Source organism: Carettochelys insculpta, chromosome 1 (assembly GCF_033958435.1).
Source record: "Carettochelys insculpta isolate YL-2023 chromosome 1, ASM3395843v1, whole genome shotgun sequence".
NCBI lineage: Eukaryota > Metazoa > Chordata > Testudines > Carettochelyidae > Carettochelys > Carettochelys insculpta.
In genome coordinates, this window is record NC_134137.1 from 303530194 (window position 1) to 303552586 (window position 22393).

General features: G+C 43.2%; 1 protein-coding gene across 2 annotated transcripts in view; it reads left to right on the plus strand.

Moving 5' to 3' along the window:
- The window catches only part of LIN7A (lin-7 homolog A, crumbs cell polarity complex component), a 99582-nt gene that overhangs the window by 62605 nt on the left and 14584 nt on the right, over window positions 1-22393 (plus strand). For both annotated transcript variants that reach the window (XM_075012284.1, XM_075012277.1), the window contains exons 3-4: window positions 16667-16738; window positions 19021-19230. In XM_075012284.1, coding sequence (XP_074868385.1) covers window positions 16667-16738; window positions 19021-19230 — 282 coding nt within the window. The remainder of the gene's footprint in view (window positions 1-16666; window positions 16739-19020; window positions 19231-22393) is intronic.

The window sequence follows — 22393 nt, forward strand, 5'->3', positions numbered from 1 at the left end:
ATTTTAAGTAGCTTGCTACTGTCTTTACTATTCTTAGAAGTTCATCTGGGCCTGTACCTTATCACTCTCAATTGCTTTATAATTGCCCTCATTGGTCTTCTAATTCTATAAACACTTTTTTCTCCCCTCAGAAATTTTGTTTCTGTTTCTTGTCTTTGCCTTTTTTCAGACTGAAGCAAGCTGAAGTCCTTTGAATATGCTGATAGTGCTGTGAATGGGGTGAAACCAAAAGGTCACTGGAAGAAATTCCCGCCTTTTAAAAGGACTTAACTGAGCAAAGTCTCTATTTAACATGCAACTTCTAGGACTCAAGCAATAAACACACTGCTGCACACAGGCTATTACAGAATACTTCCGGTAGTGTCCCTCATGCAAGAGTGCTGACAGCATTATACTTCCTCGGAGTCCTCCCAAAGTTTGAACAGGGCTTCAGTAGGCCAGTCGGTGTTCTCAGTCCCCATCGCACAGCTTTAAGTCCTTGTGAAGTAGCTTCTTCCCTCAAGCTATCCTCTAGTGCTTGTGGAGCAGTGGAAGAAGGGGTGTTATGTAACAGGAGGTGCTGAGGTCTAGTGGACAGAGCACTGAACAAAGATTTGGGACACTGGTGTTTTGTTTCTGGCTTTGCTATTGGCCTGCTGAATGACCGTGTGAAAGTCACCTCTATTGACTGTGCGTTCATTTTTGTGTCTGGAAACTGGTAATAATGATTCTGGCCTCTTTTGTAAAATGCTTTGAGATCTACTGATCCAAAGCACTGCATAAGAGCTTGCGTATTGTACTTATTGTACTTGATACAGTGTATACCTCCCAGTGCCAGCTAGTGCTCCTGCACCACAATGGGGATTTATGAATTGCATGCATTACTGGGACTTTTCCCTTTCAGGGTTTCTGCCAACTACTGTGAGGAGCAGCATTAGCTTATTCTACAGCTAAGGTTCCTACATAGTTTATTATAGCTAAGTCTCTTAAATGTACAAGCTACATAAATTGTGGCTGAATAGTATATTCAAGCTATCTGGAGTGCTTCTTGTTAAGAGTATTGTATTCTGTGTGGCATATGGAAGTGGAACACAAAGCTGGGTGTTGCTAACTCCATACTACAAATTAGAACTGCATGAATAAAAAATGAAATAAATACCTACATACATCACATTTTTGCTTCATTGAATGTTCACATGTGGGAACTGACATTCTGCCTAGAAATCACTTTCCCCCAGCCTCAAAGAAAGGGTGAAATATCACTCTTCAATCTTCAATTGCCGATCTTTGTTTTGAAATAATAAAACTTCATCTTCGGCTCTGTTTTTCAGTTGCCTGTGGGGATGGTTTCCTCATTCTCTTTTATGATCTTTCCCCTATCCTGTTAGAGACTACACTTGTAATAGCAGTTCGTGCCCTTCCAACCAACCTTTCAACTGTGCCTCCAAAGCAACCTTTGCCTCTTCAGTGACATTAATTTTTACTATTTGAGATTAAGAACCAAACATGGCATACCACATACCTGACTTTAGAAAGTGCTCTTGATTACAGACTGCTCAATGCATGTTAAAGCGTGGCCATTTTTACGTTCCTTCATGTTAAAATGAAGGGTTCCCTGTAGCATGTATGCTATTAGAGTGATCAAGACCAGCCGGTGAAGCTCTTCTACATCCCGGTCTTTGATATTGTTTTATTTACCAATATCCATCTAGAATCTTAGGCACTACATACTTTCAAAAACCAGCTATACTATGCAGGTGTCATCACCATTCTGGGGCATTATCAGCCATGCCATATTAGTCTTTAGACCTTGACTTTGGGATCCGTTTATTTTCTGAATGGCCACAAACTCAGAAAAGCAAAATAGAGCCTATCAACTGGAACTTCCTATCCAGCCACAGGTCCCAGGACTTACCATGTGGAGATCTGCCTGCCTTCCTTCCTCAGGGGCTACTTCGGGACCTTACCCCTACCTACAGGTTTCCTTTGTGGCTCTCCCTCAACTGAGCCACTTGCTGGCTTTTATAATCACTCACTACCATTTCAGTGGGGCTGATAATTGACCAGGCCCCAAGCTTCCAGCCCTTCAAGGAACGGGCTATTATTATGCCAGTCTTACACACATCATTTAATATGAAGTACTTTGCATTATAGTAATGTTCATGCTACCTCATGTGTTGTCTTATTGGTGATACTTCATTATAATTTACAGTTCACTTTGGTGACAATGGAAACCTCTTGGCTATAAGCCTGCAACATTATTTTGAAACTGTGGGGATTTTCTTTATATATACATAGTTAGACTGGCAAATATCTTGAAATTAAATTGAACCTTTGACAACTTCTTTCTTTATCTGTATATCTTGATTTGCATATCTGTTAGAGAAAAAAGATTAAAATGAAATTAGTTGTAGGCTGTTTGCTTTTCCACTGAAATGACAGAACAAGACATGGTACATTAAACTGGATCCCATGTGGTCTTCTAAAGGAATTGGTGTTCTTTTTTGGGTGCTTTTTATGTCCATGCAACTTAGGTGTATGTGCTCACCATATGCACCAATGGTTTTCCCCTCTGTACTATCCAGTATCCATATGGAGTGGTTCATGCATACGTGCTGTGGTGTGTACAGCACCACCAGCTTCCCCCCACTACTACCTTCAGTTTCTGCTTTCCACTAGTGATGATTCTTGGAACTGAGCTCCTGCAGCTGACACTGAAGTTCTGCATGGTTTCACTGGCCTCCATCATCCTGCACCCTGGATCTGTATACTGGTACTCCACCGGCATTCTCAAGGACACATACTTCCACATTATCTTCAAGAGGCACAAATGCTTCCTCTGTTTTGTAGTAGGTATCAACCCATTATTCGTTTGTGGTTCTCCCATTTGTCCTACCTGTGTCCTCATGGGTATTCACCAAATGCATGTCAGTGGTGCCTCTGGCAGCAGAGCATCCAGACATAGCCCTAGTAGTTCCAGATCCAAAATTCAAGTGGACATCAGATATCATCATCTTGGCCTATTGGTGAATGACACGAAATCCACATTTGTTCTGATGCAGAGGATAGAGCTCTTTGGAGCAGTGCTTGACTCGGCCTCAGCCAGGGCATTCCTTCAACTAAAAGCTCATTGTGGAAGTCTCAGTATTCACCCAACTGTGCCACGATGTGCCTCTGCTTTCTGGGACACATGGTGGAGTGCAACAATAGTTGGCAATGGTCTACTCTTAGCCCAGACACCATCTGTCCTGGTGATGGTATTTACCTCAGTTAGTGATGTAAGCCCAACAGTCTGCTCACAGGTGTCCCATTTCACAACACTCCCCATTCGATCAAGTTGGTCTTGGATGCTTGGATTTCTATTTGAGGGGCCAAACTCAGTGATCTTCAGGCTCAAGGTATATGGGCCACGAAGAAGATGGTGCACCATATAAACTTGAAGGAGTTCTAGGCAGTCTGCAAGACATGCACAGTCTTCCTTCCTTGTCTGTCAGGCAAACTGGTCAGCATTCTGGTGGACAACACAGCCTCAATGTTCTATATCACCAGGCAAGGGGTAGCTCTCTCCTCAGCTGTCTGCCATGAGGCACTCTCTCTTTGGGACTTTTGCATTGACCATGGAATCTATCTGGAAGCACATCATCTCATGGGGACCAGGAACACAATGGCAGATCAATTGAGCAGAGGTTTTTCACCTCACCACAGTGGACACTCTACATGGATGTGGTTTCCACATCCTTCCAGGGGTGGAGAACTCCACAAATGGACCTGGTTACTCTGAGGCTGAACAGGAAGTATCACAAATCCTGTTCCATGTGGGCCCTGGTTAAAGGTTCCCTTTTGCATACCTTTCTCCTGCCCTGAATAGTATGTGTTCCTGCTAATCCCACTCATCAATGAGATCCTGCTCAAGGTCAGACAAGATTAATCTCAGGTCACCCTGATCACCCCCACATGGTCACACCAAAACAGGACCAGCATACCACTGAGCTTGATGGTGCTCCTCATGTGGCCCTTGCCAAAGTGTCCATCTCTTCTGGCTCAGGATCACAGCTGGCTGGTATATCCCAGGCTCCCGTCGCTCCACCTGTAGCCTCATGCTTTTTGTTGCACCTATTATAGAATGTAGCTTTTCTGGTTGTGGGGTCTTCAGTGTGTCAAGTCTCTGAGTTACATGCCGTAACTTCAGAACTGCCTTATACAGTATTCCATAAAGATAAAGGATATGTTTGAGCTGTTCTGCCTTCCCGAGCTGACCTCTACTTTCCACGTGAACCAGGATAGCTTTCTACTGGTCTTCTGTCCTAAGCCTCAAAAGATCAGTGAAGAAAACAGGCACTTACATGGCCTGTTTGGACTGAATGAAGCCTTTCCACAAGTTGTTCCAGTACTTCATATCATTGGCTCACAGCATGAAGAGTCTCCCAGTCTTTGTGCTGAGGATTTCAGAGTGCATAGTGCTTGTTAAGAGCTGGCAGGAGTCCTATCATCACCAATCATGAGGATACACTTGGTGAGGGCACAGGCCTCTTTGACAGCCTTCCTGGCTCACATTCTGCTCTGAGACACCTGTAAGGCTGCTATGTGGTCATTGGTATGCGTGTTCATGAACCATTATGCTGCTGCTCAGCAGGCCAGAGAAGACGCTGCGTTTGGAAGAGCTGTGTTGCAATCTGCATGTCCATAAATTCCTACCTGCCTTGGTCTCCTCTAACTTGCATGGGCATAAGCAGGCGCTTGAAGAAGACAAGGTAGTTCCCTGTTTCCACATTTAGTGCTCAGTTTTGTGCTACTTCTTCGAGAGCTTGCTCATATCTGTTCAAGTTAGTTGTGTATGCATGCATGACTATTAGAAAGTTTTCTGTAGCTGCTACCCATTGGGTCGACTGTAGGGCCCTATATATGACCCTGTCAACCTGACTCCCCTCCAGTTCCTTCTTACTACCCCTGAGGCTGGTGCAACTGTGGCTAAGTGCTCGTTTCTACACCATGGCTGTTTCTACACAGGAGACTTCCTTCAGAAGTGGCATGCTAATACACGGAGCGAAAGATGCTAATGAGGTGCAGATGCAAGTTCCCTGCACCTCATTAGCATAACATCACGTGATTTGGAGTCCAGAAGACCATTCTTCCGGACTCCAAAATGCCGTGTAGAAGTGCGATCCTGGGGGGGCTTCTGGAAGGAAGTCCTTCTTCTGGAGGCCCCTTCTTCCTGAAAATTTTTGGGAAGAAGGGGCCGCACTTCTACACGGTGTTTTGGAGTCTGGAAGAACAGTATTCTGGACTCCAAATCACATGACATTATGCTAATGAGGTGCGGGGAACTTGCATCTGCGCCTCATTAGCATCTTTGGCTCCGTGTATTAGCATGCCACTTCTGAAGGAAGTCGCCTGTGTAGAAATGGCCCATGACTCCCGAGCTCTTTCTTGTATAAATAGTTGTAAATAGGTCTTTAATATAGCATTATTTTCAGTTAGTTAAGGCAATCAGCAGGTAGGGAAGTTTTTTTCTTCTCCTTCCATCTCCCCTACAAGGACTTGTGGCATGAAAATGTCCCAGGGCTTTAAGAAGTGCTGCTCCTGCATAAAGTCCATGCCAGCTAATGCCCCTCACGACTCCTGTCTTCGTTGCTTGGGTGAAGCTCGTCAACCAGATAAGTGCTGTATCTGCAGGGGTTTCAAGCCCTGGACTCAAAAGGAGCATGACTTTGGTTCCATCAGTTTCTCATGGAGTCAGCACTTCATACCCCCCATGGCAGAGCTTCGCACCCCGGCTTTGGTGTGCACAGCATCATCCTCTACTCTGGGACCCGCAATGAAAAAGGGCTTGTCTTGGCATCAGCCTTCCCTGAAGGCTCCAGTGCGGCACCTCTCTGTCTCTGTCTCTCTGTCTCTCTCTCTCTCTTTCTTGTTTGCATCCCTGAGATGCCTAAATCATCAGCACTAGTTCTGTTGACCTAGGCACGTTTGGCGCGCACAGCACCACATGCTCCTGGGGCTTGTGATCCTGATGTGCCGGTATCATGCACACTGAGCGCAATCCTCCTGTCTTCACCCAGATGTGACCCAGTGCCTGTTAACCCTTTGTTTACACTTGACACATACCAGGAGGCATGGTGACTTATCAAAATTATGAGCTCCTCGGCACAGACTGAGTCCTCTGTCCCTCCACAGCATCTCCAGGGGTAAGACTGCTGTCTTGTCTGTGCCCGCTCAGTCACAAGTGCCTGGCCGCTGGGAGTCCCGGCCCCACTCTGAGTCCCCACCCAGCCTTTAGCAGCAACATCGATCTGACTCAGGGCATTGGTTGCACTCATGGTATTGATCTCCATCCCACTTGACACATGGCTGCTCATGTTCCAGGGTCTCCATTGTAGGCAGTGCCGTCTGCAGTGATACTCAGCAGCCTGTCTCGCCAGGCCCACTACTGTCTCAACGACATTCTGTTTCGGGCTCCAGAATCCACTCGCCTAGGCCCTGTCCAGCGGCAGGCTTGGACATGCCTTGGCACCATTCCTGCTACAGAAACAAGTCCTGCACTTCACTCTAGTCCAGCTACACTTGCCAGGATTCTGGCAGCTCGGGTTCTCCGTTTCCACCTTTCACAGTGTGCTGGACTTTGTCTCCTTGGCATTTCCATTCCATTCCCTGCGCAGATCTCGCACAAGTGGTCAATCCACATGGACAACCTTACGCTGTCTTTCAAAAGTGAGGCTGTCCTCAGCTGGTCCTCTTCACATCCTGGAGCAAGTGCAAGTGTCCTCAGTTCTGTTCCTTCCGGAGCCTCAGCGCCAGTTCCTTAGTGGACATGTTCCTCATTCCATGGACCCCAGGGCTGCATTGTGCCTTCCCTCCATATTCCCTTATGCATAAGGTGCTCCTCAAGGTTTGCAGGAACAGGGTGGATATTATCCTAATAGCCCTGGCTTGGGCTCATCAGCACTGGTACCCCATGCTAATGGAGCTCTCCGTACTTCCACCCATTTGACTTCCCTTGCTTCCAGACTTCATCAAGCAGAACCACAGCCACCTCTGCCACACAGACCTTTGGTCTCTTCACTTCATGGCACAGTGGCTTCGTGGTTGAACCCAGTTGAGCAACATAGAATCATAGGGCTGGAAGGGACCTCAGGAGGTCATCTAGTCCAGCCCCCTGTTTCAAGCAGGATCAGCCCCCACTAAGTCATCCTAGTCAGGACTTAAAAGCCTTGAGGGATGGAGAATCCACCACCTCTCTAGGCAATGCATTCCAATGCTTCACCACCCTCCTGGTGAAGTATTTTTTCCTAATATCCAACCTACACCTCTCCCTCTTTAACTTCAGACCATTACTCCTTGTTCTGACAGCTGACACCACTGGGAACAGTTTCTCACCATCGTCTTTAGCACTCCCCTTCAGGAAGTTGAAGCCTGCTATTAAATCACGGATGAGTCTTATCTTCTGTAAACTAAACAAGCCCAAATCCCTCAGCCTATCCTCATAGGTCTAGTGTTCCAGCCACTTAATCATTTTTGTTGCCCTCCACTGAACCTGCTCTAGCACATCCACATCCTTTTTATTCTAGGGGGCCCAAAACTGGACACAATATTCCAGATGTGGCCTCACCAGTGCTGAATAGCGGGGGACAACTACTTTTCTAGATCTGCTCGAAATGCTCCTCCCAATGCACCCTAGTATGCTGTTAGCCTTCTTGACTACAACGGCACACTGTTTACTCATATCCAGCCTTTCATCCTCCATAACCCCTCGGTCCCTTTCTGCTGTACTGATGCTTAGTCAGTTGGTTCCCAGCCTATAACAATGCTTGGGATTCTTCTGCCCCTGGTGCAGGACTCTACACTTCTCCTTGTTGAACTGCATCAGATTTCTTTTGGCCCAGTATATTTGGAGACAGTGCAGCTGGTCTGCCTCAGTAGCTGCAAGCCATCTATGCGGGACTTGTACTTCACTTAGTGGACTCCTCCTGCTGGTGTCATCAGCATGACCTCGTACGTATATCTACCTCTGTACCACAGGTGCTAGACAACCTGATTTCCCTGAAGCAGCAAGGCCTTGCTTCTTCTTTCAGGGTTCACTTGGAGGCCATCTCAGCCTTCCATTTTAAGGGGGGAGGGGTGAGCAATCTGTTTTTGTACACCCCATGGTGAGGTATTTTCTAAAGGGCATGGCCCGTCTTCATGCACCAGTCTGCCATCTAGTTCCAGCCTAGGGCCTTAACTTGGTACTCCCAGTGCTTTTGGTTCCTCCTGTCCCCTTCAAACCTTTGGCCACATGTTGCCTTCTGTACCTCTCCTGGAAGGTGAGTTTCTAGGCGCGGCCATCACATCTGCCAGAAGGGTGTCTGAGCCTCACGTCAGAGCCCCAGTACGTGGTGTTCTGTAAGTACGAGGTCCAACTCCACCTTCACCCAGCTTTCTTTCTGAAAGTGGTCTCTGGCTTCCATATTATCTAGGACATTTTCCTTCCTGTTTTCTACCCAAAATGTTACATCTCCCAATGGAAGCATCAGCTTCACTCTCTTGGTGTGAGGTGGGTGCTTGCCTTCTACATTGGATGGACCAAGCCCTTCCACAAAACCTCACAGCTTTTTGTGTCCATTGCTGATCGTTTGAAGAGGTTTCCAGTTTCATTGCAGTGTATCTCTTCCTGTATATGAACATGCTACAATTTCACTAAGGTTTCCCTGATGCCTGTTGCCGCACATGCTGAGGTCCAGTCTCTTCAACTGCCTTCCCGCTGCATGTGCCTTTCAAGGAAATCTGTTGAGCTGTGACATGGTCCTCTGTGCACACTTTTACATCTCACCATGCTATTGTGCAGCAATTTAGATGGGACACAACCTTCAGGGCAGCTGTCCTTGAGTCAGCCACTTATTGACTCCAACCCTTCCACCTGGTTTTGGCTTGAGAGTCACCTGACTCGAACAGATATGAGCAAGGACTTGAAGAAGAAGAAATGGTTACTCACTGTTGTAACAGTTGTTCTTTGTGATGTGTTGCTCAAATGTCTTAGAAACCTACCCTCCTTCCTCACTGTTGGATTAGCTGGCAAGAAGGAACAGGACGGGGGTTGAGTTGGCAGGTCATACATATAGCTCCACACTGGTGCCACTCCAGGGGGCTCCACAGCTGACCCAGGATGAATAACAGCTAGGGAAAAACTTTCTGAAAGGCATGCATGGGCATGCACCTAACTCAAATAGATATCAGCAACACATCTCAAAGAACAACAGTTACAATGGTGAGTAACTGTTTTTTCTAAATATTAAACTATAGGAGTGCAGTAGAACCTCAGAAATAAACTCCTTAGGGGGGCCAAGATGTGTTGCTCATATCCATTCAATTTCACACACTCCTTCCCCACTGTTGGAGTCTCCAGCAAGAAAGTCGGAGGAGCCAGTGCCCTATATACTGCAACATGTACATGCCACTCCAGAGGATGCCAGAGCCAGTCCTCTGGGGATACTGTGAAGGGAAAAAACTTCCGTCACTGGTGCACTTGGCAAACACACAAACCTAAATTGAATGAACCTGAGCAAAACAGCTTGAAAATAACCATTTATGGAAACAGGTAACTGTTGTTTTCACAGGCACCCTAGGACAACATTTTCAAAGACCTTTTTAATAACTACTCCTAAATATTCATTCAGACACATGTAATTATAATACTGTTCCTTTGTCATCTTTGATTTATTGTGAGCAATGTTTGGTCTAAATAGATCTTTGCTGACTCTTCTAAAAAAATTCTGTTATATTTATGAGAATAGTATTGTGTTAAGAAATCTTTCATTAGATGGATTGCTGATGTTGGAATTGGCAAGAAAATTATAAAAAAACCTATTTCTGGTCCTTTACACATACCGTGTCTTGGTGGGGGAAGGGGAGGGAACAGCTGTGTTCTCTTCTGAGAATAAAAATTATCTTTTTATCTTGAGAACAAAGAATATTTTAGTTTCTGTACACACAGAATAGGCAACAGAATTGATTGCATGTATTCATTTCTTTGTGCACAGTACACTCTCAATGCCTGAGGTGATACCAACCAATTAGATAAAAGCAATATTGTCAATACAGACATATGGTAGTTATTTATTGAGTCCTATGTGCTTTGTATATGATGTTACTGTGAGTAATCTGTAACATACAGCTTTAAGGGCTTATGGGAACAGATATAGTTAATCTTTTCATTGTTTTGTTTAACTTAATTATGTGAAAGTCATTCAGACATACATTTTATCTCTTAATCTCAAATTATATTAAGCATTATGGGACAATTGGGTAGGGAAATTGGATTTGATGTTGCATCAAGCTGATATTCAAGAGTAATAGCATCAATTGCTTGTTCAAAGGGGTTTAAATTACAAGAGAAATTCCTGTCCAACTAGAACTGTATTACAGATGTTATGGTCACCAGGGTGATACTGGTAAATCTTTGGAGACCACCATCTTAAATTTGCTAATTTTAAAATTTCTTAGTGAATGGAAAGATTTGAAATTCTTGCATTTGCATGACTGATTACAAAATATAGACAGACAAACACACACACATATTACATTTTGTCAAGTATCAGAGGGGTAGCCGTGTTAGTCTGGATCTGTAGAGCAACGAAGGGTACTGTGGCACTTTATAGACTAACAGAAAAGTTTAGAGCATGAGCTTTCGTGAGTTAACTCACTTCTTCAGATGCTGGTCCAGCATCTGAAGAAGTGAGTTAACTCACGAAAGCTCATGCTCTAAACTTTTCTGTTAGTCTATAAAGTGCCACAGGACCCTTTGTTGCTCTACATATTACATTGGCTCAGTGACAATCTAAATGTTGTATTAGCTCATCACTATGCAGTTTACACACACAAGGGCTACGGTTACACTGACCCAAATTGCCAGCAGCAGTATGCCATTGGGCAGTCTCAAAAATGCAAACGTATGCTCATTTGCATATATGCTTGCTGACAGAGGCTGCTGCTGGCAGAAAAAAGCAGCATAAATGTGATTCTGCCAGTGAGAACCTCCCTTTGCTGGCAGCCTTTTATGACTGGAAATAAATCAGGCATGTGAGCCTGCTGCCGGGGCAGGGTGGGGCAGGCTTTGCTGGCACAACCACATTTACACAGCTTTTCTTCTGCCAGCAGAAGCCTCTGCTGGCAAGTGAATATGCAAATGAGCAACTGTGCATTTTCGGGACTGTCCATTTACATATTGCTGTCCACAGTTTGGGTCAATGTAACCATAGCCTGATGGTATATAGATGCTATTGAGTCAATCCATTCTACTTGTTAGCTGCTGATTTTATGAATACCCCTGGCTTGTCCAAGCTACATTATCGGTGTCTCAGATAACTCCTCAGGACATAGCATGATAGAGTGCTGTGGTTAATTCTCAACACAATTCACTGTCATCATAGACTTTTGTCATTTCTATATTGTTAATTTATGGCCTGTAACAATATTTGTAGGTGTGCAAAAAATTGTAATAAAGCTAATCAGATACCCTGCATCTAGTTAAAACAGATGTGTGGGCATCAAGAACATACAGCGTTACATAGTTGGCTTAATGCATTATTGGTTTTGAAGCAACATTACCCTGGATGCTGCATGTCTGAATCAGAGTAGTAATTTGAAGTGGCATGGAAAATCCCATATACTAGAACCTCACAATTATGATCAGTCAACCACACATCTCACTTAGAACTGGAAATATGCAGTCAGGCAACAGCAGAAACAAAGAAAGCAAGTACAGTACTGCATTAAGTGTAAACTACTAACTATAAAAAGGGGGAGCAGCATTCTTCCTCTGGGTAGTAAAGTTTCAACGCTGTGTTAAGTCAGTATTGAACTGTATACTTTTGACAGAACCACCATAATGTTTTGTGCAGAGCTACAAACATTTCAGCCTTACAGTCCATTTTCCCAAGCTATTTGTAACTCTGAAATTCTACTGTATTCTTACAGCTTAATATTCAGAAGCACTAAACTGAGCTACCTAAAGCAATGCTGATTATGTAGGTGTAAGCTATGTTACACCAACTGTAGATGAAAAAGGAAGTTTCAAAAGTATTACTAAGGCTACATCTACACTATGAGATAAATTCGACTTCATTAATATCGATTTTGTAATTCTGGAATTAGTAAGTTCGAATTTGACCATCCTTACCTTCCACATGCTCCTCACAAATTCAACTCATTGTTGCCACACTCAAATTGGCAAACATCAACTGTTGCAGTAATGCATTGTGGGAATATATCCCACAGTTCCCTCATCCCCGTAGCATTCTGGGTATGCTCAGTGGTCTTTGACATCATCTTCCCATGTTGCATTTTCCTCATTCCTCTCCCGTGCCAGGCAAACGTCCATTTTTCCTGTTGAAAGGAAGAAAAAATAGGGCATCTGCTGAGATGGCAAAAAAGTTTACAGAAATGTCTTTCTTCTGTAGCTGAATTCTCATCTGGCCATCCCCTGAGTGTCCACCTCTCCCATGATTCCATCCAATCCCTGCAAATAATACAGGGACTCTGACTGTATTCTCAAAGTTAGAGAAGAGAAAAATCTAGGAAAAAAGATTTTTGACTTTATTGAAAATAATACAGGGGACCCTGAAAAGAAAGATGATTGTTGCTGAGGGGAGAGTGTTCGGCTTTCTGGTGCACTGTAAGACTTCTGTGCAATGACTGTGTTCTCAACTGGCCATCCACCGAGTGTCCCGCCTGCCATCTTTGCATGTGGTCCCTGAAAATAATACAGGGGCCCGGACTGTATTCTGAAGTTAGAAGAAAGAGAATGAAAAAGTCTAGGACAAAAGAATTTTTGACTTTGCCCTACACTACACAGACATTGCCAACATGGGTGAGGGCAGTGAAATATCCTACACTGAACTTATAATGCAAACAGGAATCTCAGCTAGCCCCCCCCACTCACTTCCTCCTGGGCTTCTGAGGGGGTCAAAGCATGAAGACTGATAGGAGAAGTTAGCGGAAAGATTTCATAACAAAAATATAAAACCAGCAGGTGTCTGCAATAGACAGCAAGCTCCCGAAAATATTGTGGTAGGTTGTGCAGGGTGCTGTTGTCTGCAGCTGCAGGGCTGCTTGGAATGTTGAAGTAGCTGAAGTAGTCCCACCGACTGTCTTTGCCTCCAGGGTAGACTTCACCCCGGTGACTGCAAGCTCCAGTGGTCCCGCGCTACGAGTGAGGGGGTGTTCAATGGGGAGTCAGCTGAGGTGGTCCTCCGTGAGTATCAGCCACCAGGGGAGACTTCCCCCTCTGTGGTGGCTGCAAGCCCCAGGATCTCACACTTAATCAAACTTCTGAATTCGAGCTTGATACTATACCCATCAGGTAACTGCTATTCTAATCTCAATATTAGTGTTCCCTAAATTGAGCTAATGATATTTACAGTGAAGATCGTCACGTGGTAGTATCGAGCTAACTGCCTTAAGTTCAAATTTATGTCCTAGTGTGGATGCAGCATAAGTCAGTGATCTCAGTACTTGGTTGTTTGTTTTTTATTTTTAAATTTTAGGGGAACGGTGGTTCTGAAGTCAGTGTAAGTTTTGCCATTAATTTCAACAGAGTAAGGCTTTCATCCTAAAAAGAGATAGGGAACAGGATGTAGCCTTTTGCCTTAGTCTGTTTTATCCCCATTTAGACAGTACTTTTCAATAGGCCTAAATTCATCCGTACTACGGTTTCTGTGCTGATGATAATCTACCAATTCTCTGTTCTATAGGAAAGTGCTTAGTACATTTAGGTGTTGTAAAAATTTAATTATCTGTTGGATTTCCCATTCCCTCATTTTGCCTTTCCCTTGATTGCTACCTACCTGCACATTGCATTCTCCCTTTTTCATGGGGTCTGCTGCACCTCTCATGAAAAAAATGAAAACTTGCTCCATCCCTAACCTTAATTATTTCATCCTCCTACCTCTCCCCCGACACCAAATCTGCACATGCTACAAGTGTGGTATAGTATAACTGCAAATATAAAATTGGCTCTGCATTTGTATGTGTAAATTAATCTGTGCAATGTGAAACTATACAAAGAGTGCTATAGAAAAATACTGAATTGTATATCAGATGCAGTAAGGGAATTTTGTAGATATTTCCTAGTACAGCTGGAAACACTTTAGGAGCCTGATTCTTTCTGGACAGGCCAGCAATGAGGTGCTGATTATCTGTCCAAGTTGACACAGAAATAAAACTCCTTTTGAATTTTTGAACTCTTACTCAAAACAGATTACAAGAACTGATTTAAAAACCCCTATTGCTTTGTGAGAGAAGTGCTAACAGAGTTACCCGTGGCTAATAAATATTTTCCTGTAGATGTTAAACCAGGAATGGAAAACGAGGAATAGTGGGTGGGCTGAATGAGTGCCCTTCCTTCATCTCAATGGGTTGCAGCAGCCTGCGACCTTCTGAAGTTCGACTTCTAGCCCCACAGTTCCCCACCCCCTGTGTTCTCCCTTCTCCACATCTCTCATGCACCAGGGCACTGGAGCCCCACAAATACCTGCTCCTCACCCTCTCTCCCAACACTTTTGGAGCACGAAAATTGCCTGGATTTGCACTCCATCCTGCTCCTTCCTCTCTCTCCCAGAGCTGGAATTCCATGAATCAGCTGTTTACAGTGTTCCGTTTCTGGGAGCACAGTGGGGCTACGTCTACACGTGAAGCCTACATCGAAATAGCTTATTTCGATGTAGCAACATCGAAATAGGCTATTTCGATGAGTAACGTCTACACGTCCTCCAGGGCTGGCAACGTCGATGTTCAACTTCGACGTTGCGCGGCACCACATCGAAATAAGCGCTGCGAGGGAACATCTACATGCCAAAGTAGCACACATCGAAATAAGGGTGCCAGGCACAGCTGCAGACAGGGTCACAGGGCGGACTCAACAGCAAGCCGCTCCCTTTAAGGGCCCCTCCCAGACACAGTTGCACTAAACAACACAAGATACACAGAGCTGACAACTGGTTGCAGACCCTGTACTTGCAGCATGGATCCCCAGCTGCCGCAGCAGCAGCCAGAAACCCTGGGCTAAGGGCTGCTGCCCATGGTGACCATAGAGCCCCGCAGGGGCTCGAGAGAGAGCGTCTCTCAACCCCTCAGCTGATGGTCGCCATGGCGGACCCCGCTATTTCGAAGTTGCGGGACACGCAACGACTACACGGTCCCTACTTCGACGTTGAACGTCGAAGTAGGGCGCTATTCCTATCCCCTCATGGGGTTAGCGACTTCGACGTCTCGCCGCCTAACGTCGAAGTTAGTGCCGCTATTTCGAAGTAGCGTGCACGTGTAGACACGGCTTGGAAGAGTAGGAGTGGGGATTGAGGATGTATCAGGTTATTTGTAGTGCTCTGAAAGTGCTGGGAGGGAGTGGGTGGCTTTGGAAGTGTAGGGCTCTGGTGCATGAGAGGCATGTGGGGGAGAAGGGCATATGGGTGGGGAGCCACAGGCCACAGGTTGCTCACCACTGCATTACACAGAATGTTATCATCAATTCTAACCATACCGTTCAGATGTGAAACATTATGTTGCATGTTACACATTTCAGACTTTTTTTTCCTTGGCAGTGTTGTTCTTTTCTGCCAGGCTGCTTATGAATACCAAAGTCTGTTGCCTAAAGATGGCAGCTACCTAGATAGAACAGGCTATCCTCTCTAACACACACTGATGAGTTGTGTGTGATTTGAAGTACCGGGGAGTGAAAGGGTGAGGTATGGGGTAGTGCAACTGGCACCCTGAATTTTTTTTTCTGTTGCTGACTAAGCCTTTTCTGCCTGTTTATCTACAGTTCCCACCAGTCATTCACCAAGTCTCTAGTTTTGAAAAAACAAAACAAAATAAAGGGTTATTCATAACCAGAATATCAGAATTCCTGGGGACCCAGAGAGAACGCTGTAAAAGAAGATGCCATCTCCCTATTCTTTAAAAGGGAAAATATAAGTAGGAAGCATGCAATGGGAGAGGCAGGTGCAAGTGAAGTAGGGCAGTGGGGAGCAAGGAGGAGAAAACTGAGCAGAAAGTTACCGCTGTTGGCATTCTTTATCTCTTGCAACTTGTTTGGCTAGTAAGGTCCCAGTGAGTCAAGAACCATCACCACTGGTGACCATTCCTAGCTTACCACCCAGATTGCCCTCCCTTATTCCCCACCATTTACAATGACTCACTGGTGCCAACAGATTACAGCAAAAATTAAATTCAGCACTACCACCAAGCTCAGACAGCACTGAGTGACCATGCTAACATTGTACAATTAAATTCCATGATTTTTAATTTGGACTTCCTTTCCCGTATCCTACTTTTATTCTACCTCCTGACTTCCCAGTTCATGAGGGGATTCAGAGATCATGAGACTCAACAAATACATGTCAGAGGCAATGGACGTAGTCCATGGCAGACATGGCCGGAAAGTGTCCACTGGTGGAATAGGGATTGGCGCTATAAAATTGTGGAGCCATAAATAGAGAGAGAGTAGTTTTGGGAGGTTTAGAGGAAGGACTGCAAAGAATGTCTTCAAGGGAAATAAATGTACAGCTAGGGTAACAAACACAGGATTCCCTGATTGTACCAATGGAACAATAATAAAACCATATTGTGATGGAAAGAGAGTATCCTATGCAGAGTAAAAGAAATTTGTTTTCGTTTTGTTCCTGTAATTAATTCCCCTTTGTTTCCATGAACCTTTTAGGTCTATCAGTATATGCATGAAACCATAACAGTTAATGGCTGCCCAGAATTCCGTGCCAGGGCCACTGCAAAGGTAAGACCTGTGCATCTATTGAAGTACATGTTACCAAAGTGACCTAGTAATTGACTGTGCGCGTGTGTGTTTCAGGTATTCGTGTGTGCTCTGTAAGAAAATTTAGACATCAGTGGCAGCCCAGAGTCTAGAACCAGTGCTACTTTCCAGGTAACAATCCTAATGGCAAATTTAACCTTTGTGCTGCTTCTGTAGCTTAAGAAAAGAGAATGATACCATGGGATTTGGTGGTTTATTGAAAAAATCAGTTTGCAAAAGCAAATCTACAGGTTCATGCTGTAGAATTAAACCTGGAGTATCAATATTTTATGACAAATTCTCTTATAGGGCTCATCCCAAGTAGCTGGTGGTCTAGCCTCCTATAAATGCATGTAGGATTTTCAGAGCTGCTGACCACACACACACAGTTGAAGTCAATGGGAGTTGTGGGTTCCCATCGCATCTGAAAAGCAGAGCCCAAGCATGCAAGTCTGCTAAACGTGTGTGGTAACTTTGTGTGAATTCCATTTTTCATAGAAGACTCTCTGTTGCACCCAATATGTAACCTAATTTGTGTTAGTCCATGAACAAGAATAATTGCTTCTAACAAAGCTCCATCACAGAATTAGCTCCTTCCTTTACCATTTGGCACTTAGGATTACCCCCCACTTACTAAATGGGCAATGTATATATCATGCAGTGTGTTCTAGCAAAGCCATGGTATTTTTCAGGAAGATAGTTCATTAAGATCCAGTTTGTCTCCCAGGGAAGTCAATGGGAAAAACCCACGGGCTTTAAGTTTATTATGTCCTTGTAAGTTTGCATTGGAGGGAAAAGGCAAATAAGAAACCCCCTAACAAAACAGTAAATAGAGTCAAAGACCAGAAATATCCTGTCAAAGCCACTTACAGTATTTCAGATAAATGTTCCAATGTAAACCGGTACATTTAAAATAACTGGCCTACTGTACAGTAACCTGAAATATTTTCCTACATTTGATTTTGTAATTTAATTTTTGTTATATTGAGTTAGGCTTATTACCGTAAGCTTGTTTTTCATGAGTTAACCTTTCCTAATTGACACTTCAAATGAACAATGTAGATTTGTAAAAGTTCTACTATTGAATGTAGAATATTGTTAGATCATGATTTGTTTACATGGTAGGTAAACATAAAAATGATTGCTATGGGGTATGATGAAGACAAAAATTCTGAATAGTGTTTGCCATTCTCATTTCTTATTCATATAGAACAGCAGGGTTACAGAGCAATGTTTGAATATCGCAATACTTCCTGGTTATTTCTGGGCTGTCTGCATTGCATTTTCCTAGTGCATTCATGTCTGACATTTAATGTATGCATGATGACAAGGTTTGCATGAACAAATACATATAACTGAGAATGATCCATTATAGCCACATCATCTACTAGCTTCCATTAAGCATAAATATTATTAGAATGCTGAACAAGCATTAACATAACGTACAATTACTGCAGTAATTTTCATCTGAGGGTATGCTGAAAAGTAGAAATAATTATTTTTAATGTTTACCTTATGCTTTACTAGGGTTTACAGCTAAAAAGAGACAATTGCTAATGAAAGATTGAAGAATATTTTCTTTTCTTCACAGTGCCTTACTTATATGTAATTTTTTTCCATAGTAAGAACAGTCATTTAGTTTTTTTAATTTGTTTTATATTTCCATAATCTGAAGATCACATTTCAAGACCTATTTATAAATGTGTTGGTGTGATATAAAAGCTCATACCCCTATTGTAAAAATGATTACTCTGTTAGTGCTTCATTTAAGAGGCTATTTAATAAAATAGTTTAAATGAAAATATCCTTTTTCAGGATTTTCTTTCCTTTTAGGGGGAACAAAGAATAAGCCAAATAATCAGTCCCATACATATTGGGGCAGAAGGATAATTAACTTTATCCAAGTTATATAAACTAGAACAGCAGAAGATTATATCATCATTTTGCACAGCAGTAAGGGAAAAAAAACTGAGTGACAAAACAGCTTTAAAGAGAGAATGTGTTAGTTAGAACAGATGACTGTCAATCCTGCCTTTTATAATCTATTTCTGTGTGACGCTGGGCAAATCATGTAACTTCTCAGTGTTTCTTCACTCAAGTATTTTAAAGGAGCGACTTGAGACTTAATGTTTGTAGAGTGCTTTCAGATCTTTGGTAGAACTTCAAAATATTATTTTCATGTGAACTAATTCCTCCTGCAAAGCAAACAAAGAGGGCTTAACAGTGATCTCATTACATGGCCAAATAACCCTCTTTTCTTCCAGGCAACAGTTGCTGCTTTCGCAGCAAGTGAAGGCCATTCACACCCTCGAGTGGTAGAGCTGCCAAAGACTGACGAAGGTCTTGGCTTTAACGTGATGGGAGGAAAGGAACAAAATTCTCCTATATATATTTCTCGTATCATTCCTGGAGGGGTGGCAGAAAGACATGGAGGACTCAAGCGGGGAGACCAGCTGCTTTCTGTTAACGGAGTGGTATGTGAAAAGTTTAGAGTGATTTCCTTTGTAATTTGAGTTCTTATTTTTCCAAACAGAGGTTTAAAATGCTGGCACACCACAAAATGAATTAACTCTGAAGTAAGAGACCTGAGATGGTATATTTGCGGTGAACTGAACAACTTTGTGCCACCACATCTTTTGTTACAATACTGATTATTAGAGTTTCATCTTCCAGTGTGGCTCATCTCTGAAAAGTGACTCTAAAAATATCCTTATGGAGTTCCATTGTTTATTTTCTCAATTTCTGCATGGCATGCTTTCAGATTGCAGGTTAAAAAGATACCTTCTGTCATTGCCAGTACTGCAATTGAAGAGTCAAACTGGGCTTGTTTCTTCCTGACTTCATATCCAATAAGAGTCCTGCAGGCCAAATTAGGCCCTTTGTGACATTTGTGCAGTCATGTGGCCTTCAGTGGCTTTGTTCAACTATAATTAAAAAGGAACTAAATAAACAATTTCGTTGATGATTCACAATGGAGAATAAAATCTAGTTCATTCTCTTTTACTTGTGTTAGTCTGGAGTGTTATTTTTGTCACTAAAATCAGCGGATATCATTAAATACATATAGATAGCAGATGTGTTAAGAAAAAAGGTGTCATTTTACATAATTACTTTTCAGTCACTTTAAAACAGATGGATTTGCAATAGTTTCACTCTGGACTCCAAAGAGGGAACTGGAATAGAAAGGTGCACGTGAAGAAAATCAGGGCCCCTACTGTATCTGAGACAGTCCTGCCTTCTCATCTCCCCATAGCTCCTTATCACATATTTGTTGCACTTCTGTGTGCGAGATACCAGGAACTGAGTAAAATTATTGCTCTGCAGTTTTTTCAGAGTGACAACATTGAGTCCTTTAGTCAGAATTTATTCCTCTTAAAAGAATTTTCTAACAGTCCAAAAACTTACTGGTGAATTAGGGTTACACTATTTCTTATTTTTCTTACAACTGCCTCAAATATTACAGGGTATTTTCTTGCACTTTCAGTGTGGTAGTCTTCATAAAATATGAAGTAATTGTGGCATAATGGTAAGTATTCCGTGCTTCCTTGCCCTCTGCATAGCTACATTCAAATCCATGAGGCAGAGGTGAAATCTCAGTTAGTAGACTTTTTAAAATATTAAAATAGTATGGAACAGTCAGAAAGCATGCTTGTGCCTGGAAACACACTAGCCTTAAAAAAGACTGTAATCCTAAATTCCTTATCCATCCAAAGCTTCCATCGGAATCTCCCATTGACCATTACCTCCCTATGAAAATGGGACATAGATCACCCCCACCCCAAGCTAGTTCCTAACAAGCTTTAGTGTTTAGCTTAATTTTTTGCATGTGGCAAGACAGTAAAGATTAATGAAGGATCAACAACTGGAGCTGACTGGGAATTTTCTTGATTAAATCATTTTGTGTGTGAACATAGCTTTGTCAGGAAGGTTTTTCAAGTCAAGGATAGGAATTTCTTGTTTAAAGAAGAAAACAGCGAGAAAGAGAACAGCCAATAGTCTTGGGGGTATGACACCATTTGGTAAGGGAGAAACATAGGTTCAAGGACTAGTTCTGTCTGATTAGGAATAGAAACTTGAACCGCGGTCTCCCACGTGACGGGGGAGTGTCCTACTCACCACGACATTCAAGGTGTGTGTGTGTCATCTAAAGGTCTCTGTTTTGTCCCCCTGAAGAATGGAAAACTTTTGCAAAATGTGAAAATTTTGCTGACCATTTCTGTGCACTGGGGAGGAGGGAATGTGATTCCCTAAATAAAAGAAGAGCTACTTCAGAAGCCAATCAATTCACAAGATCCTGTTGAATACTTAGCCAAAAAAGTTACCCAGCCTTCACAGCTTGGGGGTAAATCAAATAAGATTGCTGATTAGGGCAACCATATATGAGAGGAGGGATGTGAGATATGGGAGGGAAGGGCAGCTCCTCCTGGCTCCACCAAGCCCCAGGGAGCTGGAAAGGAGTCAGTAGCTGCCAGCCCTTCTCAGGAGTCCTGTGGAAGCAGCAGCCTCCAGTGCTCCCCGGGACCCCCAGGGAAGCAGTAGCTGCCAGCATTTCCTTGGGAAGTAGCTGCCACTGGTACTCCCTGAGCTCTGGGGAGGTGACTGAGGCACAGCAGCTGCCCATGCTCCCCTGCTTCCCTGATGCTCAGGGAAGCGACTTCTGCCAGCAGCTGCACCTGTGCAGCTGCTGGTGAAAAAGGTTAGTGGAGGAGGGCCCAAATAGTTCATTTTAAAAAATAAGTAGGGACTCCTTTTATGGCCTCTCAGGTATGGGACTGTCCTGCCTAATATGGGATAGATGGTCAACATACTGCTGATAGTATCATGCTGGCAACTGATAAAGTTAAAAATACAGGTAAAAGGAAATTGTCTTCTAACTGACCAATAGACTTGTTTGGAAACATGTTTTCTTTCAGTTACAGCTGGACAGATCTTAAAAATTTAAAATGCATTTACTTTGAGTGTATTCTCACCTCTTTGTAAATAGCCTACAGGCATTTACTTGCAGAATTGTGCACCTGAACTAATATTACGCTAACAAAGCAGAAAACAAATGTCAGATTCACCATATCGCATCTGCACACCAGCAGCCTGAATCTAACAGTTATGCTCATCTGGAGAGGTGATCCATGCCTAATGAAAACACCCTTTATTTTGAATTATATACGCTGAAAACTTGAAACCGCACCTGTTGCTAACAATTCAAAAGCCAGAGACTGAATCATACCCACACAAAACCATTCCAAATAATTTCAAACAATAAAAAATATGAAAGTAGTGATCTGTTCAGAGACAACTTGAGAACAGAAGAAAAAAGGACTAACTTTAGCTAACCTATTGTTCACTGTGAATAGGTCACATGTATCTGAAAAAAGCAAATAATATTCAGCAGGTGCAGTACAACAGATGGATCAGCAGTGGTATAAGAAATGAACCAGTTTGCTAATGCTCATATGTTGGTGGTTATCCAACTTTATAATTATCAAAGTAAAACCAGGCAGGGTTCAGTGTTCAGATCCTGTATTACTTATCCTACCCACCTCCCCTCTGTCTGAAAGCCAACAAGCAAGAAATGAGAGGGTAGAAGACTGGTTGAACTGTGTCAATGCCACTCTGCGGGGCTCCACAACTGGCCTGATG